General features: G+C 38.1%; 1 protein-coding gene across 7 annotated transcripts in view; it reads left to right on the top strand.

Annotated features, from left to right (window-relative positions):
* The window catches only part of ADAMTS20 (ADAM metallopeptidase with thrombospondin type 1 motif 20), a 195,600-nt gene that overhangs the window by 7,754 nt on the left and 161,758 nt on the right, over positions 1 to 26,088 (top strand). For all 7 annotated transcript variants that reach the window (XR_014297386.1, XR_014297387.1, XM_082664945.1 and 4 more), the window contains exon 3: positions 9,379 to 9,541. Coding sequence is in view for 5 of the 7 variants with exons in the window: in XM_082664945.1 (XP_082521071.1) it covers positions 9,379 to 9,541 (163 nt within the window). In the remaining 2 variants the exon portion in view is untranslated. The remainder of the gene's footprint in view (positions 1 to 9,378; positions 9,542 to 26,088) is intronic.

The raw sequence follows: 26,088 nt of genomic DNA, 5'->3' as shown, positions 1-26,088 counted from the left end.
TCCATTATATACCTACAGAGTAGTTCTTTATCATTTCTTACTGTTTTAAATTTCTAATTGTTATAATGACTTTGGGCTTTATGTCTCTGCAGATGTTTTAGTAAGAGGATGGCAGAGGCTGTCCTGAGAACCACTACCTGGACCCCACAGGTCAAAGAAACGTGGCCATTTCTTTGACAGTTCTCTCCACTTTTAGTGAGTTCATGTGACCTCAAATATACCTCAGTGCCTACAAAAAAGAGAAATGTTACAGAATTCACTCCTTGTTAGTGATGTTGCTGGGACACTATTTATGTAGCTGAATCATTTGGCTGCACGAATCTCGGATAGATGAGTCCAGAGTCTGTCTTATTTTCTTGATCCTCATGGGTAGGGGTGTGGTGAGAGAGCAGTGTCTTTTTAGGTGAGTATCAGCAATGTTTCCTCTCACATTTATGCTGGAGATCTGGAATTGCCCTGTGGAATGGGGAATAAAGAATGCTACTAGAGGAGAGAAGACTCTCTTTTCAAAAACTTTGCAGTGAATCTTCTGCTTTAGGCTTCTGGGGCCAATTACATATTCTTCATATCATCGATTCATTCATTCAATGTGTGCTTATGTATAATACGCTATTTCCTAGGTGTGGTCAGTGGTGTTATAATGAGGAACTGTCAGGGGAAAATATCTTTTGCATTGAACAGAGTACCCTAAAATAAAGATGAATCTCAGAGTTAATCTTCATGACCTTTTATTACATAACACTTACCCTCTGCTTAGGGTAAAAAAGGGTAGCTGTAACATCTGTGTTTTTAGTGGAGACTTTTCCATCCTATATCAAACTATACTCACTTTCAAAACAGTTACTGACATCATTTTAACACACATTGTCTTTCTAAGGAAGTTAGGTAGATAGAATTATTTGTTTTGTTTTATAAGTCATGGAACTGAGGTTTGAGATATGAAGTGGCTTGCCCAAGATTCCATGAGTGCAGACCCAGGACTCATACTCAGGCTTTCTTATTACAAATAGCATCAAACTGATTCTAATACGACATATGATTAAAGACTGAGAAACTAAACATTTTAGTCTTCATGGTAGTAATTACCAGTGATTCAGTCCTTAAATGAAAATCCAATTTTATCAATAGTTGAGAGCAATCTGTTACTAAAATAAATTCTCAGTATTGGCTCTAAATAATTGCCTTGTTTAATAGTACCTTTATTTTGAACTAGTTCTATAGCCGCCAGTGCTTATGTGATAATTGTAAATGATTTGGGAAAAGAGTCCAAATGGTTTACATTTTGTGCTTGTTGTTTTTACCCTTTAATAAAATCTGAGAGTACATTATTATTGGTGGCTATAATACATGTGTTTACCATGTATTTAGGGAAAAGTACATGAATGAATGTCAAAATACTGAAATAAGAACAGTTTGGAAAAACTATTGTATAAAAATTCTCTAAACATAAAAATTTTGACCTATGAGAGTAAATTGGAACCAGTTGCATAATCACTTGCTGCCTTGGCAAATGGACGATCATTGCTTCAAGTAAATGGGAACCCTTTGCCCAAGTGAAAACTAGTTATGCTACTTTTAATAGTCATCAAAAGAAAGACTTTGGAATTTGATTGGCATTTCTCATGAATCAAATTGCAGTGCCCCTCCGCAGATAGGCAGGTTGCTAAAAATATGGCATGATCTAAATATAATTCTACGAACCACCTGTTTTATTAAGTCCTCCAATGCCTTACGAGGTTCCTTTCCAAGTTGAAAAAAAAAATTAAGTGCTTCCTTAGGAGCCTTTAGGCAAAGCTCTAATTTTTTTATTTTTTGAAGAGAAAGTCCTCTGCAGTGGGGTGGCTTATAGAAAAATGGCTGGAAGCAAAATGCTTTTAAGTCCTTCATTGATAAATACGGGCAAACCCCTTTGAGGACAAATTATTTTTTCTTGAAATTACTCTTTTAAGCATGAGGTTTTGTTGAAGAAAAGGCCTCTGAGTTATAAAGGCAGTATTATTAGCAGGCTAGAGTGTTCTAGCATGACTAAAGGAAGTGCTGATGGACTCGAAACAACTATATTCATCTTTCACATGAGAGTGCAGGTTGGACCCATGTGTGGGTTTATTGGAACATTATCATAGAAGTACCCCATAGTCAGTGTTTGATCCAAAAGGTATATAAAAAAAGTTTTCAAGGTATAGATATTTACAGTATTGTTTGGGGAAAGTGTGACATTATTCAAAATCGTTTTGGGATGAGTAACAAGCTGCCTCATTCCTGTTTGTATCTTTTACCAGGATGCTATCACATTTCTTCTGCTCAGCATGCTTTTTAAAAAAGGTAGAAAGTGATTTTTTCCCATGGGTCCATTTACTCAAGTTTCAAAAGTAGTCTTTGTTACCTCTAAGTATAGTTAATTATTTTTTCTGGGAAAGCAAAGCTGGAATTTTGGTATGTATTGAAAATAAGGGATTTGTAGTTATATTTGGAAAATAAACACTGGTAGAATGAATGAAATATGCTAGAGTGTAGTATACTTCTAAGAAATAGATGAATTCTTTATAAATTTTTCTATTTTACAGACTAGAATTTCAGTATATCTGATGGAATTTCCTTAATTTTTAAGCCTTTTAAAAATGTGTAATCCTGGGGCTTCCCTGGTGGCGCAGTGGTTGGGAATCCGCCTGCCGATGCAGGGGACACGGGTTCGTGCCCCGGTCTGGGAAGATCCCACATGCTGTGGAGCGGCTGGGCCCGTGAGCCATGGCCGCTGGGCCTGTGCGTCCGGAGCCTGTGCTCCGCAACGGGGGAGGCCAAAATGGCGAGAGGCCCGCGTGCCGCAAAAAAAAAAAAAAAAAAAAAAAAATGTGTAATCCTAATATACTAGCACATTATGTAACCAAGAGCACCTACACATTTTACTTTTCAGCATTAAAAGAAAACAAAATCATGTAACTATATCTCAGACAAGTCCCTAAACTATTGTAACTTAAGAATATTAGAGGGAAAAAAAAAGGATTACTAAAGGGTATATGGGGGGAAAATCAGGTACTTTACCATGTTACCAAAATGTTTATTTCGGGCTTCCCTGGTGGTGCAGTGGTTAAGAATCTGCCTGCCAATGCAGGGGACATGGGCTTGAGCCCTGGTCCGGGAAGATCCCACATGCCATGGAGCAACTAAGCCCGTGAGCCACAACTACTGAAGCCCGTGTGCCTAGAGCCCGGGCTCCGCACCAAGAGAAACCACCACAATGAGAAGCCCACGCACCGCAACGAAGAGTAGCCCCTGCTCGCTGCAACTAGAGAAAGCCCACGTGAAGCAACGAAGACCCAACACAGCCAAAAATAAAATAAATAGATAAATTTATTTAAAAAAATGTTTATTTCTACAGATATGTGTTGAGTGCCTGCTACGTCTCAGGCAATGTTTTAGGTTTGGGAACTGTAAAAGTAGTAAAGCCTTTGGTACCTTTAAGGAGAGGTTGATGTGGTAATAATTATGAATGTAAAGAAGAATTTATGACTATAATTGCCCTAATCATTTAAACAGCTTGCAGTGACTATTCAGTTAAAATAGTGATTTACATATGCTCTTTACAATGGAATTTAAAGCAACAATTTCAAAGTTATTATCCCTAAGTAATTTAAAGATAATTAAGAAATGAAAATGAAGCCTCATTCACTAAAACTGTGCTTATCATAGCATCCATAATTTAGTTATTCATTTCTGAATTGGTTTTTCACAGAAATACGCTTTTCTAAGTGGAAACTTGCCAAGTTTTACATGTAGGTAAATGTACCTTTGTGTATTTGGAGGCGTGGTGAGTGCTTTCCAGTGTCAAGCATAATGAGTGCAGCCTGCCCCTACCTGTTGAGCTTCTGCTGTGTGTCCCCTTGTTGGCAAAGTTTCAGCCTCACTGTTCTCTGTCACTTGAACCTGCCAAGCTTTCCCCGTCACTGGGCCTTTCAGTCACCGCTCTCCTGTTTGCAGTGTTCTCCCAGAGTTTTCCATGGCTCCCCCCTCGTTATTCTAGCCTCAGCCTAGAGTGCCTCCCCCCACCCTCTGGGATTCTCTGTCTCCTTGCCTTATTTTCTTTATTGTACTTGTTACCACCAGGCATATTACATTTTTATTATCTGTCTTTTCCCATGTAAGTATGAATTCTTTGAGGGCAGGGATTTCGTCATGCTCACCTCTGTATCTCTAGCCCCTAGAACTCTGCCTACTCATTAAGTATTTTTCAGCTGTCTTGTAGGGTTTATCAGAATTGGTGTGTGATCCCTAGCACAGTGCATTGGGTTAAGGCACGAACTGTGGAGCCAGCCTAACTGGGTTCACATCTTGGTCCTGTCTCTTACTAGGTGTGAGACTTGGACAGGGTACTTAACCTCACTGTTCCTCATTCATCTCACCTGTAAAGTGGGGATAATAATAACTTACCTCAGTTATTATTAGGTGGAAATAAATTATAAGTGTATATGAATGATGTCTGCTGTATAGATCCGAGTTAGCTATTGAAATTATGATTAATGCCTACCCTCGATGATTTAGCCTCACCAAACTAGAGAAAGAGATTTATTGATCAGAGCTGACCATTTGAGGGATTCTTTCCACTCTCTTGACTACCAGTGGGTGCAAGTTCTTTCTGTTTCATCCCTTGCTGTCTTAGCAGCTGCACAAAGATATTATTTAATCTTCTGAAGTTATCGCTTTGACTCTCCTTCCTCCTCCCATTTCTCTTCAAACCTCTTGATAATTCACCAATGGAGCCCTTCTCAGAATGTTTTCAAGTGCCTAAGATAAATTACAAAATAAACCAATTTTATTGAAATACAGTTATCAGGATATTAAAAATAATTATGTAAAATTTTACCTATTATCACATTAAATAAGATCTAATGGCAGATCTAATAACACAGTTGTTGAGCATAAACAATATTTTGAGATCTCAAACATCTTCACGTCATGAAAATATCTGCTCTCCACTGGCAACATCACTGGGATCTGTTGCCTACATTCACAGTTGAAGAAAATTCTAACTTTCATTTATAGGTTCATGGTAATAAAAATGCAATTTTTTTCTCACCTGCTTATGGACTCTTTTTATTATAACATCCCTACATTCAAGAGTTCATATTCTAGCTCCAGCTTGCGTGTCCAGATTTGTCCTACGTCTCTGCTCAACATAAGCTGAGTTTACAAAAAGTAGGAAATAATCTCTTTCTTGGTTTAACAGATATTTATTGTGTACCACGCTGGCTGTGTGTCAGGTACTGTATAAGGCAATGTAAATTCAGGGCTAGGTCTCTTCCTGTATGAAACCTGTCTAATGAGGGAGAACAGTTATAAATAGCAAACGAATATATAAATACAACATTGTAAGTGCTCTGAAGAAGTCAAACAGTAGTAAACTCTAAAAAAGTAATTATTTTCAGGATTAGGGGTAGGGATGTGGTTACCTAGTTAGCTGGTAAAGGAAAAACTTTCTGGGTAGCTGCTCTTTGAAGCTGAGACTTGAACGATGAGATGGAGTCCACCAGGCAGGGGGCTGTGGCAGGAATGTGAGGTGAAGGGTGGGAATTGGGAACAGTGTATATGAAGTACCTGAAGTGAAAAGGATGCTATACCTAGTCCGTCCTGAATCCATCTGCTTTCTCCCACCTCTACCTGTACTGTTTCTAATGAATCCTTCTAGCATTTCTTCCAGGCAAATAGAAATATTTAGTTTTTTTTCCTTCCTTTATTACACAAATGGTAGTATACTATACATCCTGTTTTACAGTTTTATATTTTGGTATAATAATTGTATTGGAGGTCTTTCCATATCACTACATAAAATGTTTATTCTTTTTTGTCTATAACAAGATATTCCATTATATGGTTATACCATAGTTTATGTCAATATACTTTAACAGTGGACTGTTGAATTGGTTCCAATATTTTGCTGTTAAAAACAGTGCTGTAGTTAGTAACCTTAATTATGTTAGCTCAACATGTGTGGAAATGTACAGTATCTGTTGGATAAATTTTCAAAAGGGAAATTTGCTGTGTTAAAGAACAAACACATTTGTAGTTGCCATAGATATTGCTAAATGCTTTGCACTGTGATTGCACTAATTTACATTTTCAACGGCTGTGTATCAGAGTGCCCATTTTTCCACAGACACAAATGTTATAAAACATTTAGAATTTTGCCAGTCTCATAGGTGAAAATGGTTTTTCAGTTTAGTATTAATTTCTGTTCTTCCTGAGTGAAGTTTAACATTTTTTTAATGGGTTTTGAGTCATGGTTAGAATGACCTTCGCTATTCCAAAGTGAAAGGGGCATTCTCTCATGTTACCTTCTAGTGCTGTTACAGTTTTATTTCAAAAGTTTACATCACTGACCCTTTGGAATTTATTCTGTGTGGGATGTATCCAAGTTATTTTGTCCACATGTCACAATCTATTTATTAAATATACTCTTTCCTCATTGATTCGAGATGCAGTCTATATACTAATAATACTAAGTCCTGTGGTTTAGGATTTATTGCTTGCCTTTCTTTTCAGTTCATTGGTCCGTTGGTCTCCTCACATGCCAGCATTGGAGTGTTTAACTAATGTGGCTTTGTAATATTTTAACATCTTATAGTGCTAGTCCCACCTCACTGTTTTCTTATAATTATCTTGGTGATTTCTTTTTTCTGTATGTACTTTGGAAGCAGTTTACATGTTAAAAAATCTGTTGGTATTTTTTTGAGATCTTGTTATATTGAGGAACATGGCAAGTGGTTTCTAAGTTCTCTTCCTTTGTTCTCCAGTAGACCTTTGACATTTTACAGGAATCTGACAAATTTGTTTTATTCCTGGGCATTTAACCTTTTTTTTGTAAATTGGATTGCTTCTTCCATAGTATCTTCTCACTGTTTTTTATACACATGAATATTATTGAAGCCTGTGTATTTTCTCACTGAATTCACTTAGTTCTTATAGTAGTTTTTCAGTTAGTTCTTATTTGTTAAGGTATACACTGATGTTACCTATGAAGATGAAAGTTTTAACTCTTCCTTTCCAATTTTATGTTTCTAATCTTTTACCTAGTTCTGTTGTCTAGGACAGGTGATACTGGGCATCCTTATATTCCTGATCTAAGTGGGAATGCCTTGCATGTATCTTTGTTATGCATGATACTGTCTTTGGGCTGTGATAGAGTTTATCTTGTTAAGGGAGCATCTACCTATTTATATTTTATTGATATTTTTAAGATCAAGAATGTTCGGTGATTTTTTTCAAAAGACGTGATTTTTTTCCATTTGTGTAAGTGGTGATGATGAATTAAGATTTCCAATATTGAGCCATAGTTACATTCTTATGATAAACTTCACCTCGTCGTATATTTTTCACACATTACTGACTTTTGTTTGTTAATACAGTTTCAGACTTTTAGCTTGATATTCATATGTGAGCTTGTCCTCTATTTGTTTTGTTTTTCTGGGTGGTTGTTTTGTTTTGTGCTGTCTTTACCAGGCTTTACTATATGTTTGCACTAGCTTCATAAAAATAACTTGGATTTTTTTTCATTTTTGGGAACAGTTCAAATAACAATGGAATTATCTGCTCTTTCAAGGTTTGGTGGAATTCCTCTATGAAATCATCAAGGCCAGGAGTTTTTGTGATGTAACTCTGACATCTTTTTCTGTTGTTTGGTAGAAAAGGGGTCTGTTTGGATTTTTAACATTTCTGGAGTCATTTTGGTAAATATTATTTTCCCAGAAAATTATCTCTATCATAAGTTCTCCCTCTCACTGTCTGTTTTTCTGCTTTCCTCAAGCATTCGCATCTGGTAATCTTTCTCTTCCAACTGCTATACCATCACTGTCACCATAATTCAGGTTTTGTTACCTCTCTTCTGGGCTATAGCCTCTATCTCATAACTGCTAGTATTCTACCATACAGTGTCACTAGATTAAATTCCATGTCTTACAGCCTTATTCATTCCTTTAATATATGTTATCCAATATCTGCTATGTGGTAGGCATGACAGACATGCAGAGAAGAATACAGTCAAAGCTCTACTCTCATGGACTTATATGTTAGTGGATGGTATCAGACAAGAAACAAATATAAATAATAATCTCTCAGGTAGTGATAAACATGGAGAAAAATGAAACTGGATAGTGGGGATAGACGTAGGAGGCTGGGTAACGTTTTTAAATAGGGTCATGAATGTTGAGTAGGGACCTGAAACAAGTGATAGTGGGAGTGATCAGGAAAAAACTGCTTGAGGCAGGTTTAGAAAGTGCAAAGGTCCTGAGGTGAGAGAATATTTGTCATGTTTGAGGAATAGCAAAGACATCAGGAATGGAGCTGTAGAATGAGCCAAGGTAGAATGGGAGAAGGTGAAGTCAGAACTGTTGGTCATCTGTGTGCTTGGAGGGGCCGGGTGGTGCAAAGGGGTGGGCAGATCACGCAGGACATTGTGGACCATGGTAAGGAATTTGAATCTTACTGAATGACGTGAAAAGTCATGTTACTTTTTTGTATTTGTTTTTTTGATTTGAGAGCAACGTGATCTAGACTTAAAAATTACTGTGACTCCTCTGTAGAGACAATAGAGGGCTATTGATTTAGTTCAGAAAGGAGAGAAAGTTAGGTTAGATCATGGGTGTAGTGATAAAATTTGGGAGAAGTGGTTGGATTTCAGTTATACCTTGAAGGTTGAGCCATTTACATTTGCAGATGAGTTGAATGTGGGATTTGAGAGAGACCCATCCTTGGTTTCTCTCTAAGGACTTTTGTCCTAAGCTATCTGAATACTACTGTTGCCATTTACTGAGGAGGGAGCATTGAAGAAATAGCAGGTTTGGACTGAAAAGAAAGAGTTTGTCTTTGGACACGTTGAGGTTGAGAATGCTACTAGGAAGTGTCAAAAAAGCAAGTTGGATGTTGGATTCTGGAATTCAGGAGACAGGTCTTTGAGAAAACTCTTCAATGGCTCCCCATTGCTTACAAATTCAAATTGCTAGCGTCACATTCAAGATCTTTTATCTGACCCCAGCCTTCCTTTTAAGTCTTGTCTCACTCTATTACCTTACATAGACCAAGCCAAAGAGGCTTTCTTACTTCTGGAATGTGCTAAGCCTTTGGCCATTTTAATGCCTTTGCCTATGCTATTCTTTATACCTGGAATACCTGTCATTTCACCTTGGTTTACTGGAATATTATCCAGTCTCCGTGACTTTATCCATAAGAGGGAGAAGTGAGCCAGGAAAGAAACATCATGTTTAGTTGATGCCATTTAGTGAATGAACTCCTGGCTGTCTTGTTTCTGTGCTCTCACGTTAACCTGTGGCAAAGCGTGCTTTCTCTGCTTAGTGACAGAAGAAAATTAATTTTTATTTTCTTTATTTCCAGATGGGAACATTTAAAGCACATGATGGTGAATATTTCTTAGAACCTATAATGAAGGCAGATGGGAGTGAACATGAAGATGATCATAACAAGCTACATCTTATATACAGACAGGAATTAAAGAGGAACTATTTCCTGCAGTCTCACAAGCCTTGTGAAGTTTCAGGTAAACTATGAAGTAAAACTCTTTACAGTAAAAATATGATACTATTTAAATCTTTTTCAGGTTAGAATTCACATATTTTCCTTAAATACTGATATATATGATATTTTAAATAAATTTTCTTGACCTGTAAGGATCCATTAGAAATTATCTGTAGAGAATTTTGTTGTAGACTAAATTTGAATCCAAAAATGTGTTCAGTAGAGTTGACCCTTGAACAGCATGTTGGATAGGGGCACTGACGCCCTCACAGTTGGAAATACATGTATAACTTTATAGTCAGCCCTCCTTATATTCAGTTCTCCATCCATGGATTCAAACAGCCATGATCATGTAGTACTGTAGTACAAATTTAGTGGAAAAAACCCACATAAGTGGACCCGTGCAATTCTAACCCGTGTTGTTCAAGGGTCCACTGTATCCGAGATTTGTAGCAAAAAATCAGAAAACTTTTATTTCAGTCTGTTAGTCACAGTAGTATGATTTTTCTCAGCAGAATTTTACATGATTAAAAAAACTGAACCTAAGTAACAATAACATGTTGCTCGATTTTGCATGCTTTTAAATTTGCATGAAGGAAGCATTGCAGATCGTTTTCTGGGACTTTTTTGCTTAGCATTGTTTCTGAGGTTCATCCACATGGGTACATGTAGCAGCTGTTCATTTTCATTGCTGAGTATATCACAGTGCACATATCCATTTTCCTGTTGATGAGCTTTTGGGTTATTTGCAGTTTTTTGCTATTATAAACAATGCTGCTGTGAAATTTTTTGTCCTCATCGCCTGTGTTTGAGTTTTTCCAAAGTATACACATAGATACTAGAGAATTCCACATTGTTTTGCAAAGTGGTTTTTGTCAGTTTATATTTTCAGCAATATATGAGAGAGATGTGTTTTTTTTCATTATTTCCTATAAAATTCAGACTAATGATTTATCATAGATCAGAATCTAGGAATTGCCAGTTTCTATAAAGTGTAAGTCTCTTGCTAGTAGAATACTTGTACATTGCATAGAAGTTGTAGTAAGAGTTGTGTCCATATATGTACATGAATCTTCACTGTATCATTTTGTCACTCTGTCACCCTATGAAGAATGGAGAAAAGCACCTGCAGTTATCATCAAAGTACAAAATCTAGACAAAAGAGTGGGATTAGAAAGGATTTATTTGAGATTGTAGGTGTCCATAAACTATAGTTCCAAACACTGCGATGCCATCTGTTTTGGGATATAATGATATGTAGGCCTTTGAAGGTTTTCCCTGGGAATGCACTTCTTAACCTTTGCTATTATAGGAGTGCCATTTTGGAGTGGTTCTCACTGTGTCTAAGGCCGTGTTTTAAATCTATTGACACAATAGATGCCTTTCTTATGCTTTTAATATGAGCATAAGGGTTTCATTTTTGTGGCTTCAAAGAAAACACAAATGGGTACAGCTCCACAATAGAATTCTACAGAAGGCAGCTTATGCTTGTTCTGATCTACCATTCAGGAGCAGCTTGTTTAATGAATTGTTTAGCTTCTTAAGAAGAAAGCCACCAAGTAGACACTCTGAATGCATAAATGTTTCACATAATGATATGCAAGGTTTTGCATTCACAATCAGTGTTCATTATCAGAAAGAGAATGGTTCAAGAAAAGCCAGGCCCTTTTGTTTAAAAAACCAAAAAACTTATACTAAGTTAGATTTATTATTTATTTAAAGCTACAAATAACAAGCAAGTAGAAAGCTATGGGATTTACTTTTAATCATGATATTATTTCCCACAACATTTATCTACTAAAATGATAAAAGTAGTATCATTCTTTTCAGTTCTTAAATTACCTACATTTTTAGGTATAATTGACATGCATATTTTTAATCACTAAAAAAGGCAATCAATTAGTGGCCTAAATACTTACCTGTTAATCATCATCTTGTTAGTAAAAATGGAGAGTTATAAATGTAATTAGTAAAATGTTATCAAAGGCTTTTTTCTTCTTCCCCAGTTCACACATTGTTGTTCAGAAATACTTGCAGAATCTTACGTATTCTAAAGGTAAACCTTCATTCAGGAGAATTCTTCAAGTAGGTAGGCCTAAAGATTTAGCGCTTGAACCAAAAGGATTAATTGGAAAAGGAAAGGTCATTTTCCCCCCATATTTCTATTGATTTTAATTCATTACAACCCTAAAATGTTGTAATTCATAGTGACTTCAGCCTTGATGAATTAGATTAAGTTGTTTTTAACATCAGATTTCACCATGTGCCTTGAGGCCATACGAATTATATTTGGTAGCCAAACCTAAGCCTTTGTGGATGCCAGGTTCCCAGGTAGACATCAGACTTAGTCTAAGTAAAATCCAGTGGAAATAGCAAAACAAGCCCATAAAACCCATGAAATGAACAAACAACCACATAGTAACAAAATTAAAACCCAAGGGAGAGGGAAGCCCTGAAAAGCCTGACAGGAATGAAAATAAACCTCTGGATTCTGTTAAGTGTGGTTCTGCTGTTGTTTATCCTCCAAGGCGGATCAGAGCTGGTCTGTGTTCTTCAAGGGACCCGGTGAGCCTTGCTCCCTTTCTCCCATTGCAAATTTATTCATTGAGTCCTTAATATATATAAAGGAGGGAACTGGGTAAGACTTGAGTGTTTCTCTTCACTTAGGTTCTCCAAGCCCAATGGGTACAAAAGAACACAAAAACAGAAAAATTGCAAAACTGAGCGGAGGCTGCCCTACCTGTGTTAGGAGCAGATCAAGCGGCTGAGCAACAAAAATTGCCCTGGGTTTCACCAAGGAGGTGACATTTAAACCATTTAATTTTCACTATGAAGGATTTATCGGTATTTTCTAAGAAAAAAAAAAAAAAGGAGGATGGGCTTATATTAAAACATCTGCGGGATTTGTTTTAGTTAAGTATGCTAAGAAGATAGACATAGAGATAACTGCCTTTGAAAGAAGAGTTTATTACTTACAGTCCCCAAGAGATGGGGACATGCCCCCCTGGGTCTCATGGAGAAGCACCCAGCTTGGTCAGGAGGTGAAGGAGGGAGGGAAAAGCATGGGCAAAGGCTTTGTTCCTGCAGTGATGGGAAGTTGTTACACAGGGTGTCTCCTGTTGGGCAGGAAGTGAACCACTGATCACAATTTGTGGTTTGTGGTCGGAAGGTTCGTAATACGGTTTCAGTGTGCTTGTTGAAAGCTGGACTGTGGCGGACATATAAACATCTTTGGCTGTTAGTTTGGTCCTGTGATTAATGCCAACTCATCAGTTACAAAAACTACAGCAGTTGGTTAGGACAGACCTCTAGATAAGGGGGAATAATATTTGTGTCTTCAGCGTCCTGATGTGTGTGAAGGAGGGTGTAGGTGGTAAGGGAAGATGAGGCCGTGAAGGCACACAGGCTGACCGAAAGGGCTCCAGGGTCTTGTAGGCTATTCCATAAGCCCTGGGGAAATGAAGAACTTCCAAAACAGAGACGTCCTCTCTTATAACGTATTACTCAGCTGGCAGATTATTTTTAAAGATAACTTTGGATTTGAATAAGAAAAGACTGAAGGCAGAAAGACCGAATCCAAGAAAGCAGCTCTCTTGTCAACAAAGGACGTGTCAAACAAGTAAAGTGCACATAAAGAATAAATTAAAGATGATTTCCTTAACTCATTTCCTTCAATTTTGATGGTACGGTAAAGATTTTTTTTTTTTGTGAGTGATCAATTTGGATATTTCTGTGAATGTCTGAGAATTGTCTTCTTAATAAAATTATATTTAGATATAGATGATTTCCCTTTCCTTTAAAGATAATTAATTGGCATGTGTTTGGGGAAACCCAGAGGTATCTTTAGTGTCAGCAGAAGCCACGGTTCACTTAGTAAGCTGGGAGTCAGGGAACAGAGTTCTACTTCTGGCTCTCTAACTGACTTTGAGACCTTAACCTCTCTGGGTCTTAACCTAGAGTAGGTAGTGAATGGCTGATGAATTTAATGGTTCCTATTTAAGTCAAGTTTAGGAGTTTCTATCTTAGACACCTCACAGATACAGGAACGCAGTTACCAGAAATGAGTGAAGTGAGGTGTCATTAGGACGTTGAGGTGTCCTTAGGGCAGTGGAATAGACATGCTTCTTGCAAAAGGTGCATTGGAAGTGTGGGACCATTATTACCAGATCCTTTGTATCTTACAGAGAAGCTGAAAATCTAAGATTTTTTTTTAAGTGGGGGAAAAAGTTAGAAACATGAGAGCTGAATTTGGCCTGTTGGCTGCCAGTTTGCAATCGTTTAATGATTTCTAAGGTTCCTGACATTTATAACATTTTATAAATTTGTGTGTAGAGAAGGAGGGGCCATTAATCTAGGAAGAGAGGATTGTAAATACGGCCGTGACAATGGCCAATATTTTGAACTAATAACTTGTTAATGGTATTTTTAAGAGTCAGCTCAAGCTTCTAAATATTTATAGAAATGACTATAGAGATGTTACTCATTTGCCCACCGTTTATTAAAACTACTCTCTCAAAGATCTCTTATGAGCTTCTACTTGCCAAAAGCAATCATCTCTCTCAGGCTTACTGTTACGTCATTTGGGGGGATTATTTCTCACTCTTGATCAACTTTGGCTTCTCTGACACACTTTGCGTCCATCTTTGCTGCTTTTCTTTCTTACCTTTCTTCCCATTTCAGTTCCTGGTCTTTGTTACTTTACCATCTTCTAAGGTAAACATTTTTTAAAAGTGCTCTTCTTGGCCACCAGTTTACACCATTTCTTATATAGTCTGTGATTTTTTTGTACTTCTCTAATTTTAACTACTAACTTAAACGTTAGAGAACTTAAAAATGTTTATATTCAGCTCGTCTTGAGATGAAATCTCAGGTTTACAACTGCGTGATGCTGATGTTTTCTTGGATGTCCCAGCGGCATCTTAGACTCAATACATCTAAATCCGAAGCCATTCTCTCTTCTATCTCGCTCTTCGCCTGCACCCACAAAAGAAGCCTTTATTCTTTTGGTGTCCAAATTTATGTTTAAATCAAGCACATGCTGTAGTGGAAACTTAACAAGTATTGCTTTTTAAAGCCTTATTCAATTAACTAGAAAAGACTGATTTATATTTGAATAACAAATTATTTGCCTCACCCACTCAGGTTTTCCTGTTTTGCTTTATTTGTTCATCAGTATTCTAAAGTGCATGGAGGTAGTTTACTATTTTCCTAAGTGGCTATTCTTCAGTCTTATTGTACTAGTAATGTTCTTAAGTTAAATTTCATCCCAAACCAAAGAAATATCCTAAACTGTGAAATTTGACCTATTAAGATTTTGAGACTGTGAATGCTATGGAATAGAAGATACATATATATGGTTCTGTGCTTTTCAAAGCACTCTTCATAGTCATATGTCACTGATCCTTAGAGTAATTCTGAGCTATAATCATCCTCAACTTATGCATGTTTTCTGTGAGGGGAAGACCTCGTGGTGCTGTGACAATTGTTTGTTCCACACGTACAGGGTTATTTTATTAGCTGACCTGTTTTGCCAGTTGTGTGCTCTGCTTTGCCATGATTGTGAAATGTGCGTGTATTTAAGAATGCATTCCAAAGGGAAGAATCAGTCTGCTATACTTGATGCTTATTTTGTGTTGCATTATTAGGCCTGTGGCAATTCCCAGAGCTTTGAAGTCCTATTTTATGTGTGAAGTCTTGTGTTATCTAGTTTTACTTATAGTGAAGTTAATGATTCCCACATTGGGTGAATTGTGTGAAATGGGCAAATGAGGAAGGGAACCAATATGTTAGGAACCAGAAGGTATGTTTATCCAGTCTGTCAGGTGTATTTTGAAAGGTATATATCACTATAGGTAACTGAAATCCTCTATATTTTGACTGTGGTAACAATAGTTCTTTCCAGGAAGGACTACCCGAAAACTACATACTCTTTAGAATTAAACAGTTTTTAAAAATCTTCCTTTCTCTGTATTGGGATTACATATTTCATACTATATCCTTAAACTGGAGAATGTCTTGCTGGTAGAAATAATGATTCATTCTTCTAGTTTTGAAGCATAGTTTTTTTTCTTGATGTTGTTTCTGTACTAGCTTGGGAATGAATGGGGAGAATTGTGATTCTTGAGGTAGAAGAGAAACTATTATAGTTATAACCCCTGATTGGAGAGTAAGCTACATCAGAGTCTTAAATATAATAGTGCCAAACCACTTCTCATATTTCTGTTAAGATTTGATTACATCTCACTGTAAAATTTGAGCTTCTTGTTTGTTGCTAGGAATCCTGATGTCAACTTGTTCTGGTTCATGTGTTCATGAAATCTACTGTTGAGGTGGGAATGAGATTATTAATCCTTCTTTGAAATGTACTGTGCATGTGTGTTTCTCTTCCACCTCCATTAGGAACTTTTCCATCTTTGCTTTAGATTGGTCTACTTCTTGTTTTGAAATTCCTTGTAGGGATTTTAGTCACTTTGCAACTTGGTAAATTTTCTATGTGTTTTAACTTGACAGTAATATAAGCCTCACTGCTAGAATTGGATACATCTCCATTTTCCCTTTCTTACAGCAGTGCTTGTTCTTCAGTGATCTGTCTACCACCTTGTATTTTCTTTGGCTTCTTTCATACTTAATCACATGTTCTTTAAGAAGTTTTCTCATTAATGTTTCCTGTACAATGAGATGTGTCTCCTCAAATTTTTTTAAAAAAAATCCCTTTGCTCTAAGTAGAAGTTTATTTAGATGCTCTTCACTTACAGAGATAAAAATGTGAATGGAGTCATTAGGTTTTAGCTCTTTTACTAATTGTATCTTATTACAGGTTCTTGCTTTACTAAAAATTGCTATTCATTTTACTTATAATTAACATCTTATTCATTCTCCTGTGGTTAATGTACCTCCTCATGATTTTGTAAGACTAAGAACACAGGCTTTTGAATGTCCCATAGAATGTCTCACAGTTTAGGGGCTACTCTATTTATGCTGCACATAATTAACACTGTCTTGCATTGTTTTAAAATTTCTTATGTGCTCTGTTATCCTACCTCTCAGTTTTAAGATTCTTTGTTTATGCTCCTTAAAGTAAAAGGTTACATTTTATTTCCTTATTTACATTCCTCACAGCAACTAATACTATTGAAATATATTATGCATATAATAAATGCTGTGTAAATAGTTGAGGAATTGTTAGTACTAAAATAGCCGCTTACAGGTAGGCGTGTAAGATGAGGTTCATTCAGACGATGATTTGGGACCTCATAGAAAGAGAACCTAACTCAGATATGGAAGTCATGGAAGCTTACTGGAGAAAATAACTCATTATCTGAGACTCAAAAGAAGAGTAGGGATTAGTCAGGGAGAGAGTGAGAAGTATTTCATATGGAAGCAACAGCATGTATAAACACCTGGAGATGAGGCAGTACTAGAACCATGTGGGAACTATAAGTAATTAGTAAAAACTGTGGGATGCCAGGAGATGGTGAGATGACCTGATGCTGGGGAGGTCAGCAGGGGAAAGTTCGTGAAGGTCAGTGTAAACCTGGATTAGGTGTTTGGGCTTTAACTCAGCACCCATCCAGTAGATATTGGGAGTCGTCTCCCCCAGTAGTTCAGACAAAGTTCCCGGTATAGGGTCTGATTATTTTGTTTGACCTGACTTGGCCTGAGTTAATTGCTGTTATTGGAGACAGAGCTGTAATCAGCCACACCCACCCTGGTGGTGGGGTCAGATCACTGTAACTGTAACTATAGACTAAGTGGATGGACAGGGATAGATACCCAAAGAGAAATTGGGGACTGTTGTAAGAAGTTAGGTGAATAAATGCTGGGTAGAGAAAACCATAACATGCAGAAACACGGGATGGACAGTTGTGATATTGGGGTTAGAAAAATTGTGTTTGACGAGCTTTTGAGCACTGCAAAAGGCGATGCCAACAACTGATAAGTACAGAATGAAGGGGTTATTTCTGACATTAATGGGTTAGTAGCTGAACTTCATGTTGAAAGACATAGAATGTGTAGAGGACTGAGTTATTAATAGCTAAAATACAGGCTATGGTACAAGAAAGAGAACTGGTAATGTTATTCTTAGTGTAACACTGTCCAGAATTTTCAGTTACCTCATTTTTTCTGCTGTCAGAAAATTCAATAATTTCACATATATTCTAGCAAACTTGGATTATCTGACCACACCTCTGTTTTTTATTTTGGGGTTGGAGAGAATGCAAATAGAAAGACTAGCCTAATATTCAGGTTGTGACTTTCAAAATTGGTGCCACAAGAAAATAGAAGAAATTTCTGAATCCTTTATCTTTTACTCTAGTAATATATCCACTGCTAGCCCTAGAGGACTCCGTTTATAGTTCAGCTGGAAAGAGAAAATGTATGGTGTAGGGTCAATAAATAAAAAGCCTGCCCTTTCTGTTTCCCATCTCGTGGTGTGCCAGGAGAAGAAAGGACAATAAAAAAGCAAGAAGAGTGTCGTCGTGAAGTGTGTGTGGGCAGGTTTTCCCTGCTCCACGTTCTGGGGTGGGGTTGAATTTAATAAGTGGAGAAGAAGGCTGACTGCTAAGAGGAGACTCAGGTCCTTGTTCTACATCAATAACTCTGGAGGATGAGGTCTCAATTTTACCCTAACATGGGTTTGTTTATTCATTGGTTCATTCATTTATAAAATATTTATTGAGTACCTCCTTCACTGAAGCTACAAAGGTGCTGGGGCTGCATAACACGTACCATGACCAGCCTGTACAAGTACAGTTGCTGTGAGGGAGGGGGAGACGGTAGTAGGAGATGAAGCCAGCGTGGTAGTGGGAGGCTAGATCCTATAGTTGTAGGTGGATCCAGGTTGTGGGGCCTGAAGATTAAACAAAGGGCGGGGGGGGGGCTTCTTTAAGAAAAATAATAGAGAAATTATGAATACAAAATTTCTAGGGTTCCTTCAAGGTCTTTGAAAGGGACTTCATAAGTGAGAGGTCAGAAGTTAACCCGTTTTAGGTTCATGGTGAACCCACCTCAACCTGTAGGACATTGTAAGTCACAGTAATGGCTTTGGCTTTAACTTTAACAGTGGAAACCACTGTAGGAGTTTGAACGTAGGAGTGACCTGATCAGCCTACGTTTTAAAGGGATCACTCAGATTGTTGTAAGGAATGCTGTAAGGCTAGCAGAAGGGCAGAAGCAAAGAGGGTTAGAGGCTATTGCAGTAATCATGTTGCTAAATGATGTCTTGAATTAGGGTGATAGCCATGAAGTTAGTGAGAAGTGGCCACATGCTCTGTACATTTTATTTAATTAATTAATTTATTTATTAAACATCTTTATTGGAGTATAATTGCTTTACAATGGTGTGTTAGTTTCTGCTTTATAACAAAGTGAATCAGCTATACATATACATATATTCCCCATATCCCCTCCCTCTTGCATCTCCCTCCCTCCCACCCTCCCTATCCCACCCCTCTAGGTGGTCACAAAGCATCGAGCTAATCTCTCTGTGCTATGCGGCTGCTCCCCACTAGCTATCGATTTTACGTTTGGTAGTGTATATATGTCCATGCCTCTCTCAGTTTCTCCCAGCTTACCCTTCCCCCTCCCCATATCCTCAAGTCCATTCTCTAGTAGGTCTGCATCTTTATTCCCATCCTGCCCCTAGGTTCTTCATGACCTTTTTTTTTTTTTTTTTAGATTCCATATATATGTGTTAGCATACGGTATTTGTTTTTCTCTTTCTGACTTAACTTCATTCTGTATGACAGACTTTAGGTCTATCCATCTCACTACAGATAACTCACTTTTGTTTATTTTAATGGCTGAGTAATATTCCTGTGTATACATGTGCCACATCTTCTTTATTCATTCATCTGTGGATGGACACTTAGGTTGCTTCCATGTCCTGGCTATTGTAAATAGAGCTGCAGTGAACACTGTGGTACATGACTCTTTTTGAATTACGGTTTTCTCAGGGTATATGCCCAGTACTGGGATTGCTGGGTCGTACGGTAGTTCTATTTTTAATTTTTTAAGGAACCTCCATACTGTTCTCCATAGTGGCTGTATCAATTTACATTCCCACCAGCAGTGCAGGAGGATTCCCTTTTCTCCACACCCTCTCCAGCATTTATTGTTTGTAGATTCTTTGATGATAGCCATTCTGACTGGTGTGAGATGGTATCTCATTGAGTTTTGATTTGCATTTCTCTAATGATTAATGATGTTGAACATTCTTTCATGTGTTTGTTGGCAATCTGTATATCTTCTTGGGAGAAATGTCTGTTTACGTCTTCTGCCCATTTTTGGATTGGGTTGTTTTTTTGTTATTGAGCTGCATGAGCTGCTTGTAAATTTTGGAGATTAATCATTTGTCAGTTGCTTCATTTGCAAATATTTTCTCCCATTCAGAGGGTTGTCTTTTCATCTTGTTTATGGTTTCCTTTGCCGTGCAAAAGCTTTTAAGTTTAATTGGGTCCCATTTGTTTATTTTTGTTTTTATTTCCATTTCTCTAGGAGGTGGGTCAAAAAGGATTTTGCTATGATTTATGTCATAGAGTGTTCTGCCTATGTTTCCTCTAAGAGTTTGATAGTGTCCGGCCATACATTTAGGTCTTTAATCCATTTTGAGTTTATTTTTGTGTATGGTGCTAGGGAGTGTTCTAATTTCATTCTTTTATATGAAGCTGTCCAGTTTTCCCAGCACCACTTATTGAAGAGGTTGTCTTTTCTCCATTGTATATTCTTGTCTCCTTTATCAAAGATAAGGTGACCATATGTGCGCGGGTTTATCTCTGGGCTTTCTATCCTGTTCCATTGATCTATCTTTCTGTTTTTGTGCCAGTACCATACTGTCTAGATTACTGTAGTTTTGTAGTATACTCTGAAGTCAGGGAGCCTGATTCCTCCAGCTCCGTTTTTCTTTCTCAAGATTTCTTTGGCTATTTGGGGTCTTTTGTGTTTCCATACAAATTGTGAAATTTTTTGTTCTAGTTCTGTGAAAAATGCCAGTGGTAGTTTGATAGGGATTGCATTGAATCTGTAGATTGCTTTGGGTAGTATAGCCATTTTCGCAATGTTGATTCTTCCAGTCCAAGAACATGGTATATCTCTCCATATGTATCATCTTTAATTTCTTTCATCAGTGTCTTATAGTTTTCTGCATACAGGTTTTTTGTCTCCTTAGGTAGGTTTATTCCTAGGTATTTTATTCTTTTTGTTGCAGTGGTAAATGGGAGTGTTTCTTTAATTTCACCTTCAGATTTGTCATCATTAGTGTATAGGAATGCAAGAGATTTCTGTGCATTAATTTTATGACCTGCTACTTTACCAAATTCATTGATTAACTCTAGTGGTTTTCTGGTAGCATCTTTAGGATTCTCTATGTATAGTATCATGTCATCTGCAAAGTGTGACAGTTTTACTTCTTCTTTTTCGATTTGGATTCCTTTTATTTCTTTTTCTTCTGTGACTGCTGTGGCTAAAACTTCGAAACTATGTTGAATAAAAGTGGTGACAGTGGGCAGCCTTGTCCTGTTCCTGATCTTAGTGTAAATGGTTTCAGTTTCTCACCATTGAGAATAATGTTGGCTGTGGGTTTGTCATATATGGCCTTTATTATGTTGAGGTAACTTCCCTCTGTGCCTATTTTCTGCAGGGTTTTTATCATAAATGGGTGTTGAATTTTGTCGAAAGCTTTTTCTGCATCTATTGAGATGATCATATGGTTTTTATTCTTCAGTTTGTTAAGATTGTGTATCACAATGATTGATTTGCGTATATTGAAGAATCCTTGCATTCCTGGGATAAACCCCACTTGATCATGGTATGTGATCCTTTTAATGTGCTGTTGTATTCTGTTTGCTAGTATTTTGTTGAGGATTTTTGCATCTATGTTCATCCGTGATGTTGGCCTGTAGTTTTCTTTCTTTGTGACATGTTTGTCTGGTTTTGGTATCAGGGTGGGCTCGTAGAATGAGTTTGGGAGTGTTCCTCCCTGTGCTGTATTTTGGAAGCGTTTGAGAAAGATAGGTGTTAGCCCTTCTCTAAATGTTTGTTAGAATTTGCCTGTGAAACCATCTGTTCCTGGGCTTTTGTTTGTTGGAAGATTTTTAATCACAGTTTCAATTTCAGTGCTTGTGATTGGTCTGTTTATATTTTCTATTCCTGGTTCAGTCTCAGAAGGTTGTGCTTTTCTAAGAATTTGTCCATTTTTTCCAGGTTGTCTATTTTATTGGCATAGAGTTGCTTGTGGTAATCTCTCATGATCCTTTGTGTTTCTGCCATGTCAGTTGTTACTTCCCCTTTTTCATTTCTAATTCTATTGATTTGAATCTTCTTTTTTTCTTGATGAGTCTGGCTAATCAATTTTGTTTATCTTCTCAAAGAACCAGCTTTTAGTTTTATTTATCTTTGTTATTGTTTCCTTCATTTCTTTTTAATTTATTTCTGATCTAATCTTTACAATTTCTCTCCTTCTGCTAACTTGGGGTTTTTTTGTTCTTCTTTCTCTAATTGCTTTAGGTGTAAGTTTAGGTTGTTTATTTGAGATGTTTCTTGTTTCTTAAGGTAGGATTGTGTTGCTATAAACTTCCCTCTTAGAACTGCTTTTGCTGCATCCCATAGGTTTTGGGTCGTCATGTTTGCATTGTCATTTGTTTCTAGGTGTTTTTTGATTTCCTCTTTGATTTCTTCAGTGATCTCTTGGTTATGAAGTAGTGTATTGTTTAGCCTCCACATGTTTGTATTTTTTATGGATTTTTTCCTGAAGTTGATATTCAGTCTCATAGCGTTGTGGTCAGAAAAGTTACTTGATACAATTTCAATTTTCTTAAATTTACGAAGGCTTGATTTGTGACCCAAGATATGATCTATCCCGGAGAATGTTCCATGAGCACTTGAGAAGAAAGTGTATTCTATTGTTTTTGGATGGAGTGTCCTATAAATATCAATTAAGTCCATCTTGTTAAATGTATCATTTAAGGTTTGCGTTTCCTTATTTATTTTCATTTTGGATGATCTGTCCATTGGTGAAAGTGGGGCGTTAAAAGTCCTCTACTATGATTGTGTTACTGTCAATTTCCCCTTTTATGGCTGTTAGCATTTGCCTTATGTATTGAGGTGCTCCTGTGTTGGGTGCATAAATATTTACAATTGTTATATCTTCTTCTTGGATTGATCCCTTTATCATTATGTAGTGTCCTTCTGTTTCTCTTGTGATAGTCTTTGTTTTAAAGTCTATTTTGTCAGATATGAGAATTTCTACTCCAGCTTTCTTTTAGTTTCCATTTGCATGGAATATCTTTTTCCATCCCTTCACTTTCAGTCTGTATGTGTCCCTATATCTGAGTGGGTCTCTTGTAGACAGCATATATACGGGTATTGCGTTTGTATCCATTCAGCCAGTCTATGTCTTTTGGTTGGAGCATTTAATCCATTTACATTTAAGGTTATTATTGATATGTATGTTCTTATTACCATTTTCTTCATTCTTTTGGGTTTGTTAATGTGTGTGTTTTCCTTCTCTTGTGTTTCTTGCCTAGAGAAGTTCCTTTAGCGTTTGTTGTAAAGCTGGTTTGGTGGTGCTGAATTCTCTTAGCTTTTGCTTGTCTGCAAAGGTTTTAATTTCTCCGTCTAATCTGAATGAGTTCCTTGCTGGGTAGAGTAATCTTCATTGTAGGTGTTTCCCTTTCATCCCTTTAAATATGTCCTGCTACTCCCTTCTGGCTTGCAGAGTTTCTGCTGAAAGATCAGCTGTTAACCTTATGGGGATTCCCTTGTATGTTATTTGTTGTTTTTCCCTTGCTGCTTTTAATATTTTTTCTATTTAATTTTTGATGGTTCGATTAATATGTGTCTTGGTGTTTTTCTCCTTGTATTTATCCTGTATGGGGCTCTCTGCACTTCCTGGACTTGATTAACTATTTCCTTTCCCATATTGGGGAAGTTTTCAACTCTAATTTCTTCAAATATTTTCTTAGTCTCTTTCTTTTTCTCTTCTGGGACCCCTATGATTCGAATGTTGGTGTGTTTAATATTGTCCCAGAATTCTCTGAGACTGTTCTTAATTCTTTTCATTCTTTTTTCTTTATTTTGCTCTGCAGTAGTTATTCCCACTATTTTTTCTTCCAGATTACTTACCTGTTTTTCTACCTCAGTTATTCTGCTATTGATTCTTTCTAGAGAGTTTTTAATTTCATTTATTGTGTTGTTCATCATTGTTTGTTTGCTCTTTAGTTCTTCTAGGTCCTTGTTAAACGTTTCTTGTATGTTCTCCATTCTGTTTCCAAGATTTTTGATCATCTTTACTATCATTACTCTGAATTCTTTTTCAGGTAGACTGCCTATTTCCTCTTCATTTGTTTGGTCTGGTGGGTTTTTACCTTGCTCCTTCGTCTGCTGTGTGTTTCTCTGTCTTCTCATTTTGCGTAACATACTGTGTTTGGGGTCTCCTTTTCACAGGCTGCAGGTTCGTAGTTCCCGTTGTTTTTGGTGTCTGCCCTCAGTGGCTAAGGTTGGTTCATTGGGTTGTGTAGGCTTATTGGTGGAGGGGACTAGTGCACGTGTTCCAGTGGATGAGGCTGGATCTTTTCTTTGTGGTGGGCAGGTCTGTGTCTGGTGTTGTGTTTTGTGGTGTCTGTGACCTTATTATGATTTTAGGCAGCCTTTTTGCTAATGGGTTGGGTTGCGTTCCTTTCTTTCTAGTTGTGTGTCAATGCTTGCTAGTGTCCTGCATTGTAGCTTGCTGGTCGTTGATTGGAGCTGGGTGTTGGTGTTGAGATGGAGATCTCAGGGAAATTTTAGCCATTTGATATTACGTGGAGCCGGGAGATCTCTGGTGGACCAATGTCCTGAACTCGGCTTTCCCACCTCAGAGGCACAGGCCTGACACCTGGCCGTAGCACCAAGACCCTGTCATCCACATGGCTCAGAATAAAAGGGAGAAAAAAAGAAAAATAAATAAAGTTATAAAAATAAATATTAAAAATAAAAATATTAAAAAGTAAAGAAAAAAAAAAAAGAGAGACCAAACAAACCAAAAAACAAACCCAGCAATGATAACAAGCACTAAAAACTATACTAAAAAAAAAATAAATAAAACGGACATACAGAACCCTAGGACACATGGTAAAAGCAAAGCTATACAGGCAAAATCACACAAGGAAGCATATACATACACACTCACAAAAAGAGAAAAAGGAAAAAAAAAAAAATATATATATATCATTGCTCCCAAATTCCACCGCCTTAATTTGGGATGATTTGTTGTCTATTCAGGTATTCCACAGATAAATACTACATCAAGTTGGTTGTGGAGATTTAATCCGCTGCTCCTGAGGCTGCTGGGAGAAATTTCCCTTTCTCTTCTTTGTTGGCACAGCTCCTGGGGTTCCGCTTTGGATTTGGACCTGCCTCTGCATGTAGGTCGCCTGAGGGCATCTGTTCCCCCTCTCAGACAGGATGGGGTTAAAGGAGCAGCTGCTTCGGGGGCTCTGGCTCACTCAGGCCGCGGGGGAGGGAGGGGCACGGAGGGCGGGGCGAGCCTGCAGCGGCAGAGGCTAGTATGACGTTGCACCAGCCTGAGGCGCGCCGTGCGTTCTTCCGGGGGAGTTGTCCCTGGATCATGGGACCCTGGCAGTGGCGGGCTGCACAGGCTCCCGGGAAGGGAGGTGTGGATAGTGACCTGTGCTCGCCCACAGGCTTCTTGGTGGCGGCAGCAGCAGCCTTAGCGTCTCATGCCCGTCTCTGGGGTCCGCGCTGTTAGCTGCGGCTCGCGCCCGTGTCTGGAGCTTGTTTAGGTGGTGCTCTGAATCCCCTCTTCTCACGCACCAGGAAACAAAGAGGGAAGGAAAAGTCTCTTGCCTCTTCGGCAGGTCCAGACTTTTTCCCAGACTCCCTCCCGGCTAGCTCTGGCGCACTAGCCCCCTTCAGGCTGTGTTCATGCCGCCAACCCCAGTACTCTCCCTGCGCTGCAACCGAAACCCGGGCCGTGGCGGGGGAGCAGACAAGCCTCTCGGGCTGGTGAGTGCTGGTCAGCACCGATCCTCTGTGCGGGAATCTCTCCACTTTGCCCTCCGCACCCCTGTGGCTGTGCTCTCCTCCGCGGCTCCGAAGCTCCCCCGCTCTGCCACCCGCAGTCTCCGCCCGCGAAGGGGCTTCCAGTGTGCGGAAACCTTTCCTCCTTAACAGCTCCCTTCCACAGGTGCAGGTCCTGTCCCCATTCTTTTGTCTCTGTTTTTTCTTTTGTCCTACCCATGTATGTTGGGAGTTTCTTGCCTTTTGGGATGTCTGAGGTCTTCTGCTAGCTTTCAGTAGGTGTTCTGTAGGAGTTGTTCCACGTGTAGATGTATTTCTGATGTATTTGTGGGGAGGAAGGTGAGCTCCATGTCTTACTCGTCCGCCATGTCGAAGGTCTCACTCTGTATGTTTTGTCAAGCTGATAGGTGGGTTGAGTGTGAGGGTTGACAGTAAAAATTGTCACAGATAATTCTGTGTTTGTCTGTTTGTTTTGCCTGAACAAATGGAAGGATGGAGTTGTCACTTGCTAAGATGGGGAAGTCTGAGGGAACCACAGGTTAGGAGGGAATA

Source organism: Grampus griseus (assembly GCF_964374135.1).
Source record: "Grampus griseus genome assembly, chromosome: 11".
NCBI classification, from domain to species: domain Eukaryota; kingdom Metazoa; phylum Chordata; class Mammalia; order Artiodactyla; family Delphinidae; genus Grampus; species Grampus griseus.
This window is presented reverse-complemented; position numbering and strand designations above follow the sequence as displayed.